The sequence below is a fragment of the Lampris incognitus genome, chromosome 18 (genome assembly GCF_029633865.1).
Source record: "Lampris incognitus isolate fLamInc1 chromosome 18, fLamInc1.hap2, whole genome shotgun sequence".
NCBI lineage: Eukaryota > Metazoa > Chordata > Actinopteri > Lampriformes > Lampridae > Lampris > Lampris incognitus.
Window position 1 is genome coordinate 13459060 of NC_079228.1, and position 19843 is coordinate 13478902.

The window sequence follows — 19843 nt, forward strand, 5'->3', positions numbered from 1 at the left end:
AGTATTTTCATTTTCCACTTGTGTGTTGAGCCAGCAAGACACGTGTTTCATCATGAGAATAAGTGTAAACCTACTTTTCATCGATGACAAATACAACTTGGAACAACTGGGGCAGGTCAAGACGCGTCAGTTCCGATTTTAACCTGCAGGTGGCACCAGTTACACAGCTCAGGTTTAAAACCAATGGAAAGAATACCGAGTTAAGGTTTAAGAACACGTTGGAGTTTGTCAGCGAATAAACTCAAGATTCACTGTTGTTGTTGTTGTTGTTGTTGTTTTTTTGACCTGATCAAAACGCAGCCTCCTCTCCTGGTAAACTAAAAGTCATGATTTCTATCTGAGGCTAGGTTAAATGCCTGTTCTACATAAACACCCTTGCAAGTCACTCCATGTTTAGATGAATCATATTCTTATCCCCCCACACACACACAGAAAAATGGGCCATCCTTTCCCAACTGTAATTTATAACCTATTAGAGTACAAAGAGATAATCTGCATGATTACACAAATATATCATTCATATTCCGTAAAGAGGATATCACCAGTGATCCACTCCATACGCCCAATTTTTCACTTGTACTTTGCAATTTAATGACATTTTAACTCCCCAAAACCCCCGTGGGTTACACACACACACGAAGCATGGAGTGAACGTCTGCTCGTTTCCGAAGGCTCACGGAGATCCACCGAACAGCGACCCAGCCCCTCCCGTGGCCCACCGCCCCCCCTCCTCCTCCCAACCACAGTCACTCTCTTTTCGGTTCCTCTCCGAGGAAGGAACCCGGCGCTCCGGCTGTTTATTTATCGTAACGTTACGCAAGATGGAGGTCTGCTGATGGCACCGTTAACGTCCAGGAGTCATCAGAACGGGCCGCGGGTCTCTACCGACGCTTTCGCAAAGGACAGAGCCGACTCGGTCGTCTTGATACGGTGAAAGGAACCCGTTGGGGGGGGTGGGGGGATCTACTTTGGGGGGGGGGGGGGAAACTGAGCTCCCGTTCAGGTCGGCGGCCATGAGCTCCGGGGAAGGAGCGGAGGAGACGTCAAAGGACGCCGCCGACATAGCGGCGTTCTTCAAGACCGGTAAGCCCCGCAGATGGACGGAGGTGATCGGGCAGCGGGCTCCGCCGAGAGCCGCTCCCCGTGAGCGCGGTACGGGAGAGACATTGTCCCCCGGTCTGGGTTGTCTGGTTTGGTTTGGGGCTCCGCGGAGGACGGGGGGGCGGCTCTTATATATCCGAGGCAAAGCATTTCAGGACTATGGCCACAAAAGGAGCGGGGAAGGGGTGGAAAGAAAACCGCCAGTAGCTCTGTCGGGAGTTGAAATCCGCGTTAAAGCTGTTTTGATCTACACCCGCGACCCCCGCGGCGAGAAAGCCCTTAACGTTATCTTGTCACAAGCACGTACCAGGTGCACGATCACGACCAGCTAGGGTAGCCACAGAGCTAACCTAGCTAGCTAGCCCGTGTAGACCGACGTCATCCCCCCCCACCACCACCACCAGTCCTCGGTGAATCCTCTCAACACGCACGCTAATGAAAGCTAGCTAGCGACCGCTAGCCCACCAGCGCGTCTGCGATACTGGCGTGTTATTCGAACAAGCTGTTATAGGCTCACCAACGGTGGGGGGCGTTTATGCGTGCCTTGTGGTCTAATTCACCGGCGTGCCAGCTCTTTTGTGTCGCTTTGGTTGCTGTCAAAAAATGTGCCCCCATCGCGCCGTATGTAAACAATACACGGCGTGGCACAGATCAGCTACGGCGTGCCCTGTGCGCAGGATGGCGGGGTAACGTGATCTGTGCGGGCCGAGAGGGGGGCTTTCGGTTGATATCGCAGCCCCCCCTTGTCAGCGGCCAACTTCGAGAACGTGGCGGGTTGGACTGATTCACTCTGCAACACACCGCCCGGTTTCTCGTCTCCCTGCTCGACGGTGTGCACGCATCGATCGCTAGCATAGGCTAACTAGGCCAGTTCGTCAGCAAGGACGGGGACGGCCGGCAGTACCTCGGGCCTTCGTGTGGTTTAGCGGGGTACAGTCAGACCTCGGTGACGAGCGATCTGTAAAATGTACCGCATACAGTCTGGCTCTGTTCGCCCCTTGCAGGCAACGTATTACGTCCTTGATGGCGTGGCTGCCAATTTCTCCCATGTATTGCGGCCGCGTGTGCTTTAATAACGATGTAGTTACTTTTACTGTAGCACATGGTCTGCAAACTGCAGTTCTCCATCAGACTACCCGGAGATACGAAAACGTCAAACTTGGAGCAGTCATTAATTCCGAGTTTTAATTAGTGTTTATGTTATTGTTGCACTCCATTATGGCTTATGACACAATAGCAGAAGTGTACAGATGCATGGCCAAATCCATGGCTTATCTACAGGTGCACCATTGTATGTGGCGGAACTGTTGTAGAACCGAGATTTTGGAAAGAGCCGAGTGTTTAAAAAGGAATGGAAGGCTGAGTATTGACATCCAGCAGCAGGCTCCTGTGGTTTTGTATGTCTGGCTAGATAATAAGCCGCAGAGGGAAGTTCAGTATCCGCATCGAGCTGCTCAACTAGAAGAGCAGATCTCTGCTGGCTTCCCTTTGTCTCAAGCACACGTCTTGTGATGCCCTAACTACTCTGCTTCGAGATGTTGGTCGTGTACGTCGATAAGCTTTCAAAAATGTTTACTGTCCTGTGGATTTCAAGTGCCCCCTCTGCACTTGTGCTTGTGGTTAGTGATGGCGAAACGAGGCTTTCTGAAGCTCTAACCGCAAGTTGGGGCTACGTCTAAATCAGCTGCAACTAAATAGGTGTTTGGATAATGACGTTATGTATACCTGTAAAACTACTTGAGCTGTTTATATCTACTTGAGATCATTTTGCCTAAGCTTGTTCATTTTGCTACGCTGCCTATGTGGCAGATAATTTATTTCAGTTCCTACTCCCTGATGGTTGTGCGTTGCCACCACTGAGCCAATGTACGTGTAATGGAAAGTCCCAATTTCAAATGAAAACATGTTTTTTTGCATCGTTTTCTCACTTATAAGCCTATTGTCCATCACACAAGAAGTGTAAACTCTGTGGAATAACAAACTAAAGGGAAAGGATTGTAAAAAGTACACCATCTCCAGCTCTTCAGAGGATAATAGCTGAGTGTATGCAAATCTAGGCCCTAGTTGACGCTGGCATACCTATGCTGTGAAGACTAGTCATTATGCCCGTTTTGTTTTTGTTTTTTACACTAAACCAAACATTGGCTGTTGAGCCTTGGCATGTCGCAGGCATAACTCAGCTAAACAATAGTGAAGGAAGCCAATAGAAGCCCAATGACAGTAGCCCAATGACATGCTCACGCTCACACACTCAACCCTGCAAGAGTTCATGGCAGATTGTTTTATGAACTAGTTTTATGAACGCTGCTGCCTGTGAGAGCGGCCAATAGAATTACAACAGTGTTGTTTGATGACCTATGGTAACTACTGACAGGTTAGTAGATCGCTTTAGGACATGGACTAGTCTATAAGCTTGTTACCTGAATTTGGCTGTTGTGCAACTGCTCACTTTGGAGTACGGCACAAGGGATATCACATCCTGTGTATGGTTAAATGGGGTAGCACTTCAGTGCAACCTCCTGAGAGCTCTTGGCAACCTGCAGTGGTGTGCAGATGTGACTGCAAGCAAAGGGATTGTGATTGACAAGGCCACCTACGTGTGTGTGTGTGTATGTGTGTGTGTGTGTGTGTGTGCGTGTGTGTGTGTGTGTGTGTGTGTGATGAGTTTGGGTAACAATTAGTATCAACAGATATTTAAATCCAGCTATTTATAATTGGTCAGCCTAATAGGGGTCTGCCGACTCGAAGATGGAAGCCGTGTCTGTTATCTTCTAACAGTACAAATTCATGATAGTCATGTCAACCTACATTAGCAATATGCCTTTCTTTTGAATAGCTCAACCACTTGCATTACACATACATTAAATGTAAGCTTAAATGGAAATGTCGTTATCATTATCGTGGCTCTTATGTCAATCTTGAATGTTGCCTGAATTCTTAGAAGCAAATAAAATCAAATACACCCAAAAGTGGCCGAGAAAATGCTATTTTTTGGCTTACAGTCAAGTTCTGACTTGATTCATCCGTTCCTATGATACCCAGAATTCAATGTGAACGCTGCTGTCTGAGATCCAAACCCCCCCCCCCACCTCTCTCGTCCCATTGCCCCATTTCACGTCACTCCTCTTCAATGTTTCTGGCTCAAATACGGTTGTACAGTACACTGCCAAATATCATGAACTATGTCCTCATCCATCATGTCCCCTGCTGTTACATCCCGGCCAGCCATTGCTGCTATTTGTGTTTTACTTTTTGAAATCACCACAATCTAAATGGAGTCTGCGTGTGAATGTGTGTCATTAGCAACACTTCCCGGTTGGAGTTGGACTCGCGGTCACTGTGTCATGGTTACCTCCTTCTGAAAGGTGTGACTGAGAACCAGGAAGAAAGATGGTTTGTATTACTCATTATCCTGAAATCTCGACCTTTCACCTTATCCACAGTGTTCTCCAGTGACACCGGGCGAATAGACAGAAGTGATGGGGTCCTATAGTGAACCGATGGAGATAAAGTTAAAAAAAATAAAATAGCAAAGGTTCATTTTTAAGTGTTGATTTTTTTTTTTTCAGTTGAAGGAAAAAGATCCAGTATGTTTATAACTGTTGTGTTTGGTATCGGGCAATTTTTCAAATTCAAGTCAGCAATGCTTGAAACCTCAAAACAAATCATAATAAGGGTATCCATAGTGGATGGGCTTGTGTTGAACCACTCAGCCCAGTGGCAAAAACCAGCAGCGAAACCTGCAAGCTAGTTGGGAGGCTTGAGTGTCACATTTGGTGGGGGCCCTCCCCTTTGTTTTCCTCCTGACTTCCTCCTCGTAGCGCTGGGAGCCGTGTTCTGACACGCACAAGTTTGAGTGTCTCGCCACAGGCTATGCTTATTCTCCCCCCCAGCTTTCCCCTCTCCCGTCTTTCCATCCCTCAGCATCGGTCTTTGTCTTTCCTCCACGCTCCCTCGCTCGTACCAGTCTGTGTAAATCTGTCTGTCTGCTGTCTGAACGTCTGCCTGTCTTTACTCGGTCTCTCCATTTGCAGTGTCTTGTCATTTTCATTGCCCTGTCTTGAGGCTTCTCAGTTGTGATGGGAACCGACAGTGTTTAAGTCCCCCCCCCCCCCCGTTTGTTTTTGAGACAGGAATTAATACATCCTAGGAACAAGTGGATGGGGAGTTCCGTTGTGACATGTTGTCAATCATTATGTTATTGTGCTACAAACACGTGACATCATATGCTACACCAGCTACTGACAGGCTCATTGGGTGTTGTTTTGTATTGTCATGGCACGAGGGCAATGTGGCTTTAAAACTACAGTCCACCCGGACAGCCTTCATGAATGAAAGCTTCGAGGCCGCAACATGGCGTGGTGGGTTGAATGGGGTTTGCACTTTGCATGCGTGCGCACATGTGTGTGTTTGTGTGTGTAATTTTGTTTAAATACGTGTGTGTGTATGAGAGCGAGTGAGACCGACAGAGAGAGAGAGAGAGAGAGAGAGAGAAATCTGATCCAGAGCTGCATTTATGACTCAGTCCCATTCAGCCTCGCTGAGGTCTGTGTACAAACACTCTTTCTCTCTCTAAGACTCAAGTTATTGATCCATTGGATGGATCAATAACCATCGGTGGATTCTAGCCTGGAGGAAACCTTTACGAAGGGAACTCAATCGGTCTGATTGAGGTCCCTTCCTAAGTTTCCTCCAGGCTAGAAGCTGTCACGTCAGGCCCGGAGCAGAGGCTGAAAGCTAATGCAGCTAAATCGGACTCCATTTAGTCGTCTCTGTTCACGAGACGAGTGAAACAGGCACTGCTTATCAAGCCAAATAAATGAACAAGTAGCTGGTTGATTTCCAGCTTCACTGCTTTTACTTCGTACATAACGTTCAGTTGTTCTCCATGTTGATATTTGCTGAGCTCTGACACATAGTGTCAGGGAACTGAATGTACTTTGAGCCATACTGAGACAGTCAGTGAGTGATGGACATGGGTTAGGAGATTCTCATACTGAGTAATTAGGGTAAATCTACCTGACACTCAGACATCATGTGGTCTGCAGCACAGGGTGCTCTGTGACAAGCAATCGCGCCCCCCTCCTTCCTCTGACATATTCACATACCCTTTCTCTAATAATTTGCCATTCTCCCTGACCCTGTCTCTGTCACTGTCAGCCTCTCTCTCTCCATCCCTCCCTCCTCATTTCTTTTCTTCTCCCTTTCTTTGTGCTGTTAAGGTTGTGGGGACCTCGTTAAGCCTTGCTCCCTGACAGTAAGTGTCCAGGTACAGACAAACATACACACTAAACTCACAACCTGACAGCTCTGACCCGTCGAGGCATGGACTCCACAAGACCTCTGAAGGTGTCCTCTGGTAAATGGCACCAGGATGTTAGCAGCAGATCCTTTATGTCCTGTAAGTTGTGAGGTGGGACCTCCATGGATCGGACTTGTTTTTCCAACACATCCCACAGATGCTCGATCGAATTGAGATCTGGGGAATTTGGAGGCCAAGGCAATGCATTGAACTCTTTGTCATGTTCCTCAAACCATTCCTGGAAAAATTTTGCAGTGTGGCAGGGTGTATTATCCTGCAGAAAGAAGCCACTGCCATCAGGGAATACCATTGCCATGAAGGGTTGTACTTGCTCTGCAGCGATGTTTAGGTAGGTTGTACGTGTCAAAGTAGCATCCACATGAATGCCAGGACCCAAGGTTTCCCAGCAGAACATTGCCCAGAGCATCACACTCCCTCTGCCAGCTTGCCCTCTGCCCATAGTGCATCTTGGTGCCATCTCTTCCACTGGTAAATGATGCACACGCACCCGGCTGTCCAGATGATATAAAAGAAAACGAGATTCAACAGACCAGGCCACCTTCTTCCATTGCTCCATGGTCTGGTTCTGACGCTCCCGTGCCCATTATAGCCGCTTTCAGCGGTAGACAGGGGTCATCATGGGCACTCTGACTGGTCTGCAGCTACACAGCCCATAACGCAGCAAGCTGTGATGCACTGTTTGTTCTGACGCCTGTGTATCTGTGTATCATAGCCAGCATTAACTTTTTCAGCAGTTTGAGCTACAGTATCTCTTCTGTGGGATCAGACCAGATGGGCTAGCCTTTGCTCCCGATGCGCATCACTGAGCCTTTGGTGCTCATGACCCCGTCACCGGTTCACCGGTTGTCCTTCCTTGGACCACTTTTGGTAGGTACTGACCACTGCATACTGGGAACACCCCACAAGACCTGCCATTTCGCAGATGCTCTGACCCAGTTGTCCAGCCATCACAGTTTGGCTCTTGTCAAAGTCACGCAGATCCTTATGCTTGCCCCTTTCTCCTGCTTCCAACACATCATCTTCAAGAACCGGCTGTTCACTTGCTGCCTAATATATCCCACCCCTTGACAGGTGCCATTGTAACGAGATAATCACTGTTCTTCACTTACCTGTCAGTGGCTTTAGTGTTTTGGCTGATCGGTGTCTATAGTTGCGTCAAGACAGACATAACACAGTGAGAACGAGTTGTGTCTGGTGCACACTAGAGCATTTTCAAAACGATTTTAAAAATGTGGGAGACCACAGACATAATGACAGATTTAACCGATCTTGCAGTGGTTAGCGCTGTCGCTTCACAGCAAGAAGGTCTTCGGTTCGAACCCCGGGGTTGTCCAACCTTGGGGTCATCTCAGGTCGTCCTCTTTGTGGAGTTTGCATGTTCTCTCTGTGTCTGCAGTGGGTTTTCGCCGGGTGCTCCGGTTTCCCCCACCAAAAAAGAGAGAGAGAGACATGCATGTTAGGGTTAGTACTCCTGTCTGTGCCCCTGACTGAGGCATGGCAAGACAAACTGGAGTTGGTCCTTGGGCCCTTGCCAGGCGGCTGCCCACTGCTCCTAGCTACACAGCTAGGATGGATTAAATTCAGAGCATAATTTCCCTATGGGGACCAATAGAGTATGTCAAAATCAAGACGACGCAGGACCACACCTTGGCGTTTAAACCATTTCAGAGTGGCGATTCCAGGGACTTGAGATCTCACAGAAACTTGCGTCATCAAACTGGATCACAATGTATGAAACTATTAATTGGCCTTCTCCCGTCCTAAGAAGGCAGTGACATTGGCTACAGTTTATTTTTAAATGTATACATTTCAATTACCCTCACTATTTAAAGCAGTTTATGGTACCGTTCTCCTCTAATCATCAATTGAGGCGCAATAGCTAAGAAAGCCTTAATGTTTAAAGCTACCTCTGATTGGAATAATGTACCTGTAAATATTGGATCCATCTCCTCTTTCCACTTGCTTCATACATTCTGTTCTACACAAGAACACAAGATCTGGTTGGGGACGCTTCCCACTCAGCTCGCTCTCATTGGCCGTTGCGGGTTTCTGTTCAATGTTCCATCGCCGTTCCTTTCACGTTACAGGATTTCAAGTCCTAAATATCGAACATGTTTGGTCCATGTTTGATATTTAGGATTAAAAATTGGAGAGACTCCGATCCAGTTGGTAACATCGAGATTATGTCTGTAAACCCCTCATGCTACAGGACCGTTTGGGCAGATAATCGGTTCAGGCCAGCCTGGAATCGGGAACGCCCTCGTGATTTTCAGGAGGGGCGAACCGGACCCAAAATCTGGCTTTTAACCTTTTATTTTACTACACAGGTCCAGTACAGTGACTTTTAGTAGAGACTAGAGGTGAAAGTAAAGTGTTGATGGAAAACGGTCCAAAAGAAGTATTGTTTTTGTGATGATGTCATTAAAGATGGGCCCTTCATCGGAACAAAACAGAAGTTAAATACAGAAGATCTTATGGGCGTCCGAGTAGAGAAGCAGTCTATTCCATTGCCTACCAACACGGGGATCGCCGGTTCGAATCCCTGTGTTACCTCCGGCTTGGTCGGGCGTCCCTACAGACACAATTGGCTGTCTGCGGGTGGGAAGCCGGACGTGGGTATGTGTCCTGGTCGCTGCACTAGCGCCTCCTCTGGTTGATCAGTGTGCCTGTTCGGGGGGGGGGGGGGGCTGGACGGGGAGTAGGGTGGTCCTCCCATGCGCTATGTCCCCCATGGCGAAACTCCTGACTTGTCAGGTGAAAAGAAGCGGCTGGTGACTCCATATGTATCGGAGGGGGCGTGTGGTAGTCTGCGGCCCTCCCTGGATCGGCAGAGGGGGGTAGAGCAGTGACCGGGGCGGCTCAGAAGAGTGGGGTAATTGGCCGGATACAACTGGGGGGGAAAAGGAGGAGAAATCAAAGAAAAAAATAAATTTACAGAAGATTTTCATCTTAACAGTATGAATAGAAACTGGCAGTTATTAAACACCAGCACATGCATGTAAATTAAAAAAAAAGGGAAGTTCCGCTAATTTCCCTGACAGATAACCAAAAGAAACGGTTCGGCCGAGCTGTTCTAGAAAACCAGTTATTATTCCGCGCAGAGTCAGTTGTCATCTACCCATTGCTTTATCTGTGTTTCTGCATGACTGTTTGCAGAAACTTGTAGTAATCCTTCCATCCCCATTTCTAATAGCAGGTATATCACATATATATTAGAAGTAAATCTATTTCAGCCAGCAGTAAGATTTTACCATTGCAGGGGAAGATTTGGACTTTCTTTTTTTGTGAATCATATTCACAATTATGTGTAAGGCTTGACCAGTATGACTGAATGGTTGTTAAATAATATGTTTCTCCTTGCTGGGCTGGCCACTTTCCCTTTCTAAAATAGACAGAATAACCTCGCAGACCTCACAACAAAGTCGGAGGACAAACCATATAATAAAAAAAAGCTGTGTGGAACAACATGCATATATAAATAAAGGGAGCATCCACCAGCATGTTTGTGATGAGGCAAATGTAGAAATTAACAATGCAAATGAAACGTTCGCCAGCTGCCTTGATGAAAGGCAAAAGCTTACCGGAAAAAAAAGAGTGTGACCTCACATTTGGATTTGGTTCTCCTGAGTAAACAGAAAAAGCAGGCCTTCATTTTTATTTTTTTTGGGCGAACTGACGCTCTGGTTTTATTTTCAGAAAAGAGTGATGAAGAGCGAGTGAAATCAAAGTCGAGATGACGCTCTTCTTCTTTCAGCTTTTCCCTGGTTTTTCAGGGGTCGCCATCGCCACAGCAGATTTTTTTTTTTTACAGTTTCCATCAGGACCCTGTGAGGGCACAGCACCAATGCTGTTAATGTCAGTCCACATACTGATTTTATTTTTTTATTTTTTCCCCCTTTTCTCCCCAGTTGTATCCAGCCTATTACCCCACTCCTCGGAGCTGTACTACACAGGGCCAATACAGTGACTCTCAGTAGAGACTAGAGATGAAAATATGGCGTTGGCGGAAAACGGCCCAAAAGAAGTGTTGTTTTTATGATGACGTCATTAAAGATGGGGCCCGTCATCGGAACAAAACACAAGTTGAATACAGAAGATTGTTTGTTTGTTTATTTATTTATTTTTAAAGTACCATCCCCTTTTTCTTTTTTTTTCTCTCCGGCCAATTACCCCACTCTTCCGAGCCGCCCTGGTCTCTGCTCCACCCCCCTCTGTCGATCCGGGGAGGGCTGCAGACTACCACATGCCTCCTCCGATACATGTGGAGTCCCCAGCCGCTTCTTTTCACCTGACGGTGAGGACTTTCGCCAGGGGGACGTAGCACGTGGGAGGATCACGCTGTTCCCCCCCAGTTCCCCCTCCCCCCCGAACAGACGCCCCGACCGACCAGAGGAGGCGCTATAGTGCAGCGACCAGGACGCATACCCCCATCCGGCTTCCAACCCGCAGACACGGCCGATTGTGTCTGTAGGTGGCGGTAACACGGGGATTCGAACCGGCGATCCCCGTGTTGGTAGGCACGGAATAGACCGCCACGCCCACCGGACGCCCCCCCCCCCTCCCCCGCATACTGATTTGGCAAAATTTTACGTCGGATGCCCTCCCTGACACAACCGCTAAGCCTGTGGTCGGGGGCGATGCCGCCGTCTGCTGTAAAAAGCCCGTGTGATGTCGTGTAGAACTCATAGCACCGTCGGTAATACAGTCCTGACCATGACCGACAAAAACCGCCTCCACGTTGCCTGTGAACCGTTTTGTTTTGGTTCGTTTCCGTTCGTGGCAATACGAAGACCTGCCCCCGGCGTTTTACGACAGAGACAGCACAGGCTTCCGGGGGGGGGGTGAGAGGACAGCCGGTCCTTTATGTTTACTTATACCATGCGGAAGCGGAAGTCCGCAACAGAATTACACTGGGTCAGACGGCCATACGTGCGCATCAGTTCGGAAAACCGCAGCCTCTCATCGAGTCATACCGGGCGGGCTGTCGGTCCTCGGAGACGGGCGGACGGGCGGGAAGTTGCCGAAGCGGGGTCGCAGCGTTTCGCCGCGTCTCTCCGCAGGTGGCGTATCTGTCTGCGTAACGGCGGTCGCAGATGACGGCGCCGGGTGTGCTGGAGGTGAGAAATCATTGGATTACCGCCGCTGACCCGATCCAATCCGACGTATTGTAACGTGCATGGATAAGTTGACACGTTGGTCCTTGACTAACGGGTCGGACCCTTTAGTCGACTGGTTAATGTTGTCGCTTGCGGAGCGGGATACACAGGTTCGCGTCCCGGCCATGGCGGCGGTCTCCCAGACTGCCCCCCGAATCGCTAGAGTATATACCCCACCGCATTAGTGCGTGTGTCCGTGAGTGTGAACATAAATAAAATGGAAGCTTGAGCGGGAAGAGCACTCGGCGGTACGCTCACACGGGCTGGCATTTCAGACAAAAGGCCGTGGCCGCTTTTGGAAGGCTGAAGCCTGTCGTCCAATGTGTGTTCAGCCCCGGTGGGAAGCGAAAGGGGGGGGGGGAGATTTTTACCGCCTCACCACCGTTATTGAATAGAAGAAAGACATATTGTGATAAAAGGTGGACGGTTCATTCCGCTCTCATATCCGCCAGACAAGGCTGGGCCTGGTGTTACCATGGTAACAACAGCAACCATGTGTGTCCATGCCCGCTATGTTGTGTCCCCGCTAATAGGCCTTTAGAAACCAGGCCGGCAAAACTTAAGAACCTGAGCTCTCTTTTTTTGGGGAGGGGGGACTTCCAAAAACCCACCCCAGGTACGAGGATCAGCTGACGGTGAACCGGTCCTGATACTCGGCGCCTTAGTCCGAGGCTAAATTGCATGGCTATTATAGACCGTCTTGGCAGCACCGACGGAGATCTTTAAAATCGGTTTCCACAGCATGGCTGAGTTAGGCACGGGCCTGAAAGGCCGCACTCGGAATATTAGGACATGTGGGAAGGTGTTCGAAAAGCCAGCCCCGCCCACCCACGCCCAAAAAAGGGCCCTTTCTGCATTGATCCACCACTGCCCCACAAACGAGTACTCTGCCAGAGAAATGGATGAGTTATTACTTGCACATATTAACTGATTTTCGGTTAAGTCGATTCGCCCTCATTGGTTGTTGTAAAACACAGCCGGAACATGCGGCCCATTTGGATCTTTATCATCCGAGCTCTGCACGACCCGAGCAGTGCCGGGTTTGTTTGTCGTCCGGGGAGTTGCACGATTATGAAGTTTGTCAGATTCATAATGAGGCAGCTTGTTTTGTTTGTTGTTCAAACTCGCGCGCACATGTACGCGCACACACGCACGCACACACACACACACACAACCTCTCCCCCCTCTCCATGTGTTTAAAAAAAAAGGAGGTTGTCCCACTTTCCCTCTCGTCTCCCGTGCTCTCTCTCGCTCTCCGTCAGCCGTCTCTCTGGCGTAAGAGCTAATTGGTGTGAGCACGGGGAAAATTTGCAAGCCCCGCCGCCGTCTCTTACAAGCTGGAACCGGAGAAGGAAAAGAGTCGAGGGGGAGAGCGCAAGAGCGGGGGCAGAGAAGAAAATGGAGAGAGGTTGGAGAGAAGGGGGAAGACAGGAGGTAGGTCGGAGCCTAAGTTAGCGCGCCAGCCCAAATTCAGGTGCGCCGATAACCGTCGGCGTCACGCATTCTTGTGTGCAAGAGCGTAAACGGTAGTCCGGAACGAGGAGACGGGTCCACGTCTCGAGAGAGGGGGGGGGGTCTTTTTCAGTTTGTGTAGATGGCGACGGCGAGAAGGGAGCGAGGAGCTGAGGACTGCAGAGGGAATGAAGATGAGCGTAAACGGACTGGCAGGCCGTGTTTACATGGTTTGCGTTGTGTTGTGAAAGTGGCCAAAAGAGGAACTGAGTCAGGCAGCACATTGATAAGTTTTGGCACAACAGATTTTCCAGAATGGGCCTTGCTACTATTTTGAGAGGAGCACAAAAAGAAAAAAAGGAAAAAGCAAAAGGGAGCGAGAGAGCGCGCACCAAACTAGGACAGGTCCTAAAAGACCATTGTACTCTATTTTTCTTCAGGTCTCTGGTGCATTCAGAACTGCCATCTCACTGTTACCCCCCCCCCCAGCCAGCCAGCCAGCCTCTCTCACTTATGCTCGCTCTGTGCTCTTTTCAATCATTTTTCCCAATCTCGCTCTCCCCCCTCTGTCTCCCTCTCTCCCACTCTGTTTCTCGCTCTCCCTCTCCTCTCTCCCCCGTGTCTCGCTCTCGCTCCTCTCACTCCCCTCTGTCTCTCTCACTCTGTTTCTCGCTCTCTCCTCTCTCCCCCGTGTCTCTCTCGCACTGTTTCTCTCGCTGTCTCGCCCCCTTGCTGTCTATCTCACTCTCTGTCTCTCGCTCTGTGTGCGTGTGTCTCTCCCTCTGTCTCTGACATTTATCCAGTCTAAACACAACAGTTGTTGTCCCCTCTGACCGCCATCACCTCTTATACAGTAGAGCCGACAGATGATTGTTTTTATCGAGTAAATACGTATTTTGGACTGAAACCCCCAGTACCGACAGTGTGACGGTACTTGGTTGGTGTCTCCGGGTGCTTTTTACTAGACGATGTAGGGAAATAACCGGTAGTAACCTGGCATATGATGACCGCTTCCCTGTAACGCCGCCTTTAAGGGCGGAGAAGGACAATATTGCAGTTGCGTCACGATAAACCAAAATCCCCGACGATACGGGACAGTAGCGGTGTTACGTATCGATAGGACCCCCCCCCCCCCCAGCTCCACTTCGCGGTCACGAGGAGAGAAGTCAGCGGCTGTATCTATTGTTGTATTTCTGGGTTCGAGGCTAAAGGCCGTTTCGTCAGCGTGAGCCACACAATAGGCATGCTTTAAATGAAAGGGGTCTTTCCTACTTTGCCCGCGCGTTGCAGCGCGAAGGCTTATGAGTCAAACGATGAGTGTGCCTGCCGAGAACTTGCAGGGGGAAAGCAGGGGCCCGCTGAAAGGGTGGTCTTGTGTCGACGTGAGCCCAGAGAGGGGGACGGAGACTAGAGAGAGAGAGAGAGCCGTCTGTGAAAAGACCCCGACTCGGTTTACAGTATAACTACTGTCGTGTACAGCTGAGCTTACAGGTGAGTGCAGGGTGCGATACTGGATACGGCCAGGTTTGTGTGTGTGTGTGTTCGGGAGAGGGGACTGCAGAGGCGAGCTCAGGAGTTCTTAACAGGATTTGGCCGATTGCATTTTTTTTGCTTTGTCATTTCCTCTCTGGCCGTTAGTTGTGTGTGTTTGTGTGAGCTGTGTAACTTTATCCAAACGGCAAGGCTGACGTAGCTGCGGTGGACTTATCCTACTATGGGCTGTAACAAAACTGGGAGTGTGTGTGTGTGTGTGTGTGTGTGTGTACCCGGGCGGTCAGATTAACCCACTTCTTAAAAAGCCAGATAGTCTCGGCTCAGAGGGAAAGCCCTCTTTCATCTCGCACTATTTGGTGGTGGATGCCAGATTGACTAAACAACGGCTGAGTCGGGCGGTCGGCTGGAGTGTGGGGGGGGTACGTGTGTGCGTGCGTGGATCCGCCCGGCCGCCCTCACGCATACCTGTGCTTCTGTTCGTCTGGTGAACTCGCGGCTTGACCGCAGCCTTTTGTTGTTTGGATCCGGATAAGACGCGGGCGGCAGCGGCCACTGCAGCGCAGCGTCCCCGCCTCTCACGCCGCGGCTCCGCTGCCTGTTCTCGGCATGGCAAATATGCCGGGAATGTTTGTGTTTGGTCTTACTCTGGCCACGCTTTTTGCCCCCCCCCACTCTCTCTCTCTTTCATCCCCGTCTCTTTTTTAGTTTACCCAGGTACAGAACGGTCTTGCCTTGGCAGTCAGAGGACATATTCTCGGTAGTTTATTTGAGAAGATGACATCGCCGTGTCTTCCGGTGGCACACGTTGCCTCCACCCGTCTGCGCGTCATCAGTGTGCGCGTAGATGTATGTTTCGCCTCACGTGTACCACGCTGCTGTATGTATGACGCGAGAAACCGCCATCAGAAAAATGTACGTGCGTGGCGTAGCGGTCCAAGGTGGCGTGGCGGTCTATTCCGTTGCCTACCATCACGGGGATCGCCGTGTTACCTCCGGCTTGGTTTGGCGACACCAGAGGTGGAAAACCCGGCTTCAGAAAGTAGAAATACTAACCATGTATTTGCTCCACCCATGGACTAAACCAGCTGATTTCACTAATTAGTTCTACCTAGCTGAAGTGTTGCGCTAATTAGAATCAGCTGGTTTAGTGCATGGGTGGAGCAAATACATGGTTAGTACTTCTACTTTCTGAAGTGCCGTTTTCCACCTCTGGGCGTCACTACAGACACAGTTGGCCGTGTCTGCGGGTGGGAAGCCGGATGTGGGTGTGTTCTGGTCGCCGCACTAGCGCCTCCTCTGGTCGGTCGGGGCGCCTTTTCAGGGGGGAGGAGGAACGGGGGGGGGCGTAGCGTGACCCTCCCACGCGCTACGTCCCCCTGGCGAAACTCCTCACTGTCAGGTGAAAAGAAGTGGCTGGCGACTCCGCGTGTATCGGAGGAGGCATGTGGTAGTCTGCAGCCCTCCCCTGATCAGCAGAGGGGGGTGGAGCAGCGACCGGGACGGCTCAGAGAGCGGGTTGATTGGTCAGGTACAACTGGAGAAAAAAAAAGGGGGGGGAGGAAGAGAAAAAGAAAAACGCACGTGCATAGCTGGTGAGTCCGTGTACCCTGGCAGCCATTTTGGCGTGTAGACCAGTCAGCAAGCGGAAGTCCGGTGCTTTCCTGAAGACCTAGTCAGCATGTGGGTGTTGAGTTGTTGGGTTTTACCAGCCACTGTCGCCTATGTAGACTACAAAAGTGAGTTTCCTCCCCTGCGTATGCTTGTGCTGTGTGTGTGTGTGTGTGTGTGTGTGTGTGTGTGTGTGTGTGTGTGTGTGTGTGTGTGTGTGTGTGTGTGTGTGTGTGTGTGTGTGTGTGTGTGTGTGTGTGTATTTAGAGCAGTACTTGTGAACATAAATGGCCACTTCCGTCCACTTACCAAGCGGCCTTCACTGGGGTCATTACGGACAGAGCAAGCACGCCTTAGTCGGAGCACGGCGGGAGGCTCGTGCCGGTGAGTCAGCTGGACAGCCGGCCTCGCCTGTTTACATGTCGACAATGCATGATGTTGACCCGAGTTCCACCCGAGGCCGTAGCCATGTCGACAGAGCTGTAGGCCAAAACAATCGGGTTGTTGTACTGCTCGCTGAAGGAGCTTGTGGGCCTCAGTCATGGGGTTGGCCGGCACGGCGGGGTGACTGCAGCACATGCTGTGCCGAGCGTGATGTTTATGGCCGAGCGGCCCCAGAAGGTCCCGGCGGACTGGATTTGTGTCGCACCTGTCGGCCGTTCGCCCTCTCGGCGGCGGTCCCTCTGCGGTCATCTGCGGTGAATTAGAAGGAGATCTATCAGGATGCGAGGCCCCTCACAAACCTGACGTCTGACCCGCTCACAAACTGGCTTTTAGTCTTCGTCTTGTGTTTGCCTGCATCACCTCTGTAGATTGTGTGTGTGTGTGTGTGTGTGGGGGGGGGGGGGGTGCCAGAAATATTTGTGAATGAGTGCGTCTAAAAATACATGCTGTTGTAAGACTGTAACGATTTTTAATTAATTGGCAATGCTTTTTCTACACACCCCTGCTCAAACAAATTAATCTTTTTTGGAGGGGGAGGTTTCCCCCCTTTTCTCCCCAACCGTACTTGGCCAATTGCACTACTCTTCTGAGCCGTCCCAGTCGCTGCTCCACCCCCTCTGCCAATCCGGGGAGGGCTGCAGACTACCACATGCCTCCTCCCATACATGTGGAGTCACCAGCCGCTTCTTTTCACCTGATGGTGAGGAGTTTCGCCAGGGGGATGTAGCGCGTGGGAGGATCACGCTATTCCCCCCAGTCCCCCCCCCAACAGGCGCCCCGACCGACCAGAGGAGGCGCCAGTACAGTGACCAGGACACATACCCACATCCGGCTTCCCCCCCCCGGCAGACACGGCCAATTGTGTCTGTAGGGACGCCCAACCAATCCGGAGGTAACATGGAGATTCGAACCGGCGATCCCCGTGTCGGTAGGCAACGGAATAGACCACCGCGCCACCTGGACACCCCAAATAAATCAATCTTGATGAAAGTTTTGAAGTGTCCAAGTGTCAAGCATCCAGTTGTGATATGATGTCAATAGCTAAATACTCAAAAGAAAATGGCGGTCAATACTAGGTCCACTTCCAATTACAAACCTAAGATAATTCACACAACAGTTGTGCATCATATCTATGATGTTATGTGTCCTTGTTATATTTTCACTCATTGCTAATCTCTCTCCCTCTCCTTCCTCGCTCAGATGGTTCCCTCCCTAAAGAGCCAAAAGGAGATGTATCAAGTCAGATAGCAGGTAAGACACACACACACATATTCACTCTCAAACACATTTACTGTACCACATGCCTGTGCACAGGTAACCACACCTGCGTAGCTGTTTTTCTACCGTATCTTCTGCAGTGTCAGATGTTTATTAGGCACATAATGTTACACACACACGGTGCCGGCCATGATCAGGACTCATATTTCATTACACCTGTGACTTAGGCCATAATCTATCTCAGACTGTGACATTTCCTTGCCTCCTGCCTTCTCCTTTGCCCCCCGCTCCCTACACGACATTCTGTCTCTCTCACACTGAGATCGGCTACCTGCACCTGGGCGTCCGTCTCGGCCGCCATGCCGGGCTGGCGGTAATGACATGAAACTTACGAGGCCCTCGTCCTCCCTGCTCGCCTCCTTCCTGCACCCATCCGTCATTTTGCCTTTACGTGGCCCTCTGTTTTCTAACCCCCTCCCCCCTGGCTTTGTCCGTCCTCCCTGTTCTGATTTGTCCCCCGCTTTGTCATCCTTTTCCCATCCTGAAAGACCTGACCTCTTTTCTTTTCCCCTCATCTTTTTGTCTCCTCCCCAGCTATAGCTTTCCAGGGCCGGGCAGTGATTCAGTACTATCATTTATCGCTAATCGCACAAAGGGAGTTGTGACTATTAATGTGGACGTGGACAGATCGGTGCAGTCTGATGTGTTTGGGGAGGGGGCAGCTAAAAGTGTTTTTGTGTACCTTGAAAAGCGCTCTATAAATAAAATGTTTTATTATTATTATTATTATCATCATTTGTCATCTTGCAGTGGATGAAATTTGGATATGTCCTATCATGATGCGCAGTTTTGTTGTTGAAACAAATGCTAATGAGAATCTATAACGTACACTTTCTCACAAACCCGGGTCTGGATTATTTTAGGGAGTATTATTTGAAAACTAGTTTTGGTTTGATGTTGTATTTTACGTGATTAAACGGCTCACTGTGATGAACCTCAGTTGGATTCTTAAACATGGTATTTTTTGCAAATGTAAGCAGAGATTGTGATTTATGTATATTGAGTAAAATTCCTTTGATTATTATGATAATATTTTCCATATAGCCCACCACTAGAGCTATATAGAAGAAAATATGAGTGCTATAAATAGATAATAATAAACTAAAAAATATATAAAATAAAAATAAATGTATATTGTACCTTTGCAAACAACGTTACAAGGTGCCTTACACAACAGGATGAAATAATTCACATAGGCATCCCGGTGGCATGGCGGTCTATTCTGTTGCCTACCAACACAGGGATCGCTGGTTCGAATCCCAGTGTTACCTCCGGCTTGGTCGGGCGTCCCTACAGACACAGCTGGTCGTGTCTGTGGGATGGAAGCCGGATGTGGGTATGTGTCCTGGTTGCTGCACTAGCGCCTCCTCTGGTCGGTCGGGGCGCCTGTTGGGGGGGGGCAGCGGCGGGTAGGGGGAATAGCATGATCCTCCCACGCACTACATCCCCCTGGTGAAACTCCTCACTGTCAGGGGAAAAGAGGCGCCTGGCGACTCCACATGTATTGGAGGAGGCATGTGGTAGTCTGCAGCCCTCCCCCGGATCGGCAGAGAGGGTGGAGCAGCGACCGGGACGGCTCGGAAGAGTGGGGTAATTGGCTGGATACAATAAATAGATAAATAATGATGCACATAGTCAAGATAAAACAACAACATACAATGAAAATATAGGACATAATGCCAGATGCGCACCACAGACCAAGGTAAAACACCATCAGATGGGGCGTCCGGGTAGCGTAGCGGTCTATTCTGGGAAAGCTCGGAAGAGTGGGGTAATTGGCCGGATACAATTGGGGAGAAGGGGGGGGGGGCAAAAAAAATCCCACAATCAGGATAAAGTCAAAAGAGCGGCGTAAGATAGACGTGACCTCACATCATGGCTGGCTGCTGTTTCACCAGCCGGGTGTCGTTGCACTAGCGCCCTCTCCCCCAGATGGGGTTGTTTTCCTTTAGCTTTGTGATTCTTGCTCACTAGTTATTACTTCCTG

General features: G+C 49.9%; 1 protein-coding gene across 3 annotated transcripts in view; it reads left to right on the forward strand.

The window, feature by feature from the left end:
• The first annotated feature begins 987 nt into the window (after nt 1-987).
• The window catches only part of LOC130128896 (triple functional domain protein), a 95873-nt gene continuing 77017 nt past the window's right edge, over nt 988-19843 (forward strand). For all 3 annotated transcript variants that reach the window (XM_056298668.1, XM_056298669.1, XM_056298671.1), the window contains exons 1-2: nt 988-1083; nt 17779-17829. In XM_056298668.1, coding sequence (XP_056154643.1) covers nt 1014-1083; nt 17779-17829 — 121 coding nt within the window. In that variant the 5' untranslated portion in view covers nt 988-1013. The remainder of the gene's footprint in view (nt 1084-17778; nt 17830-19843) is intronic.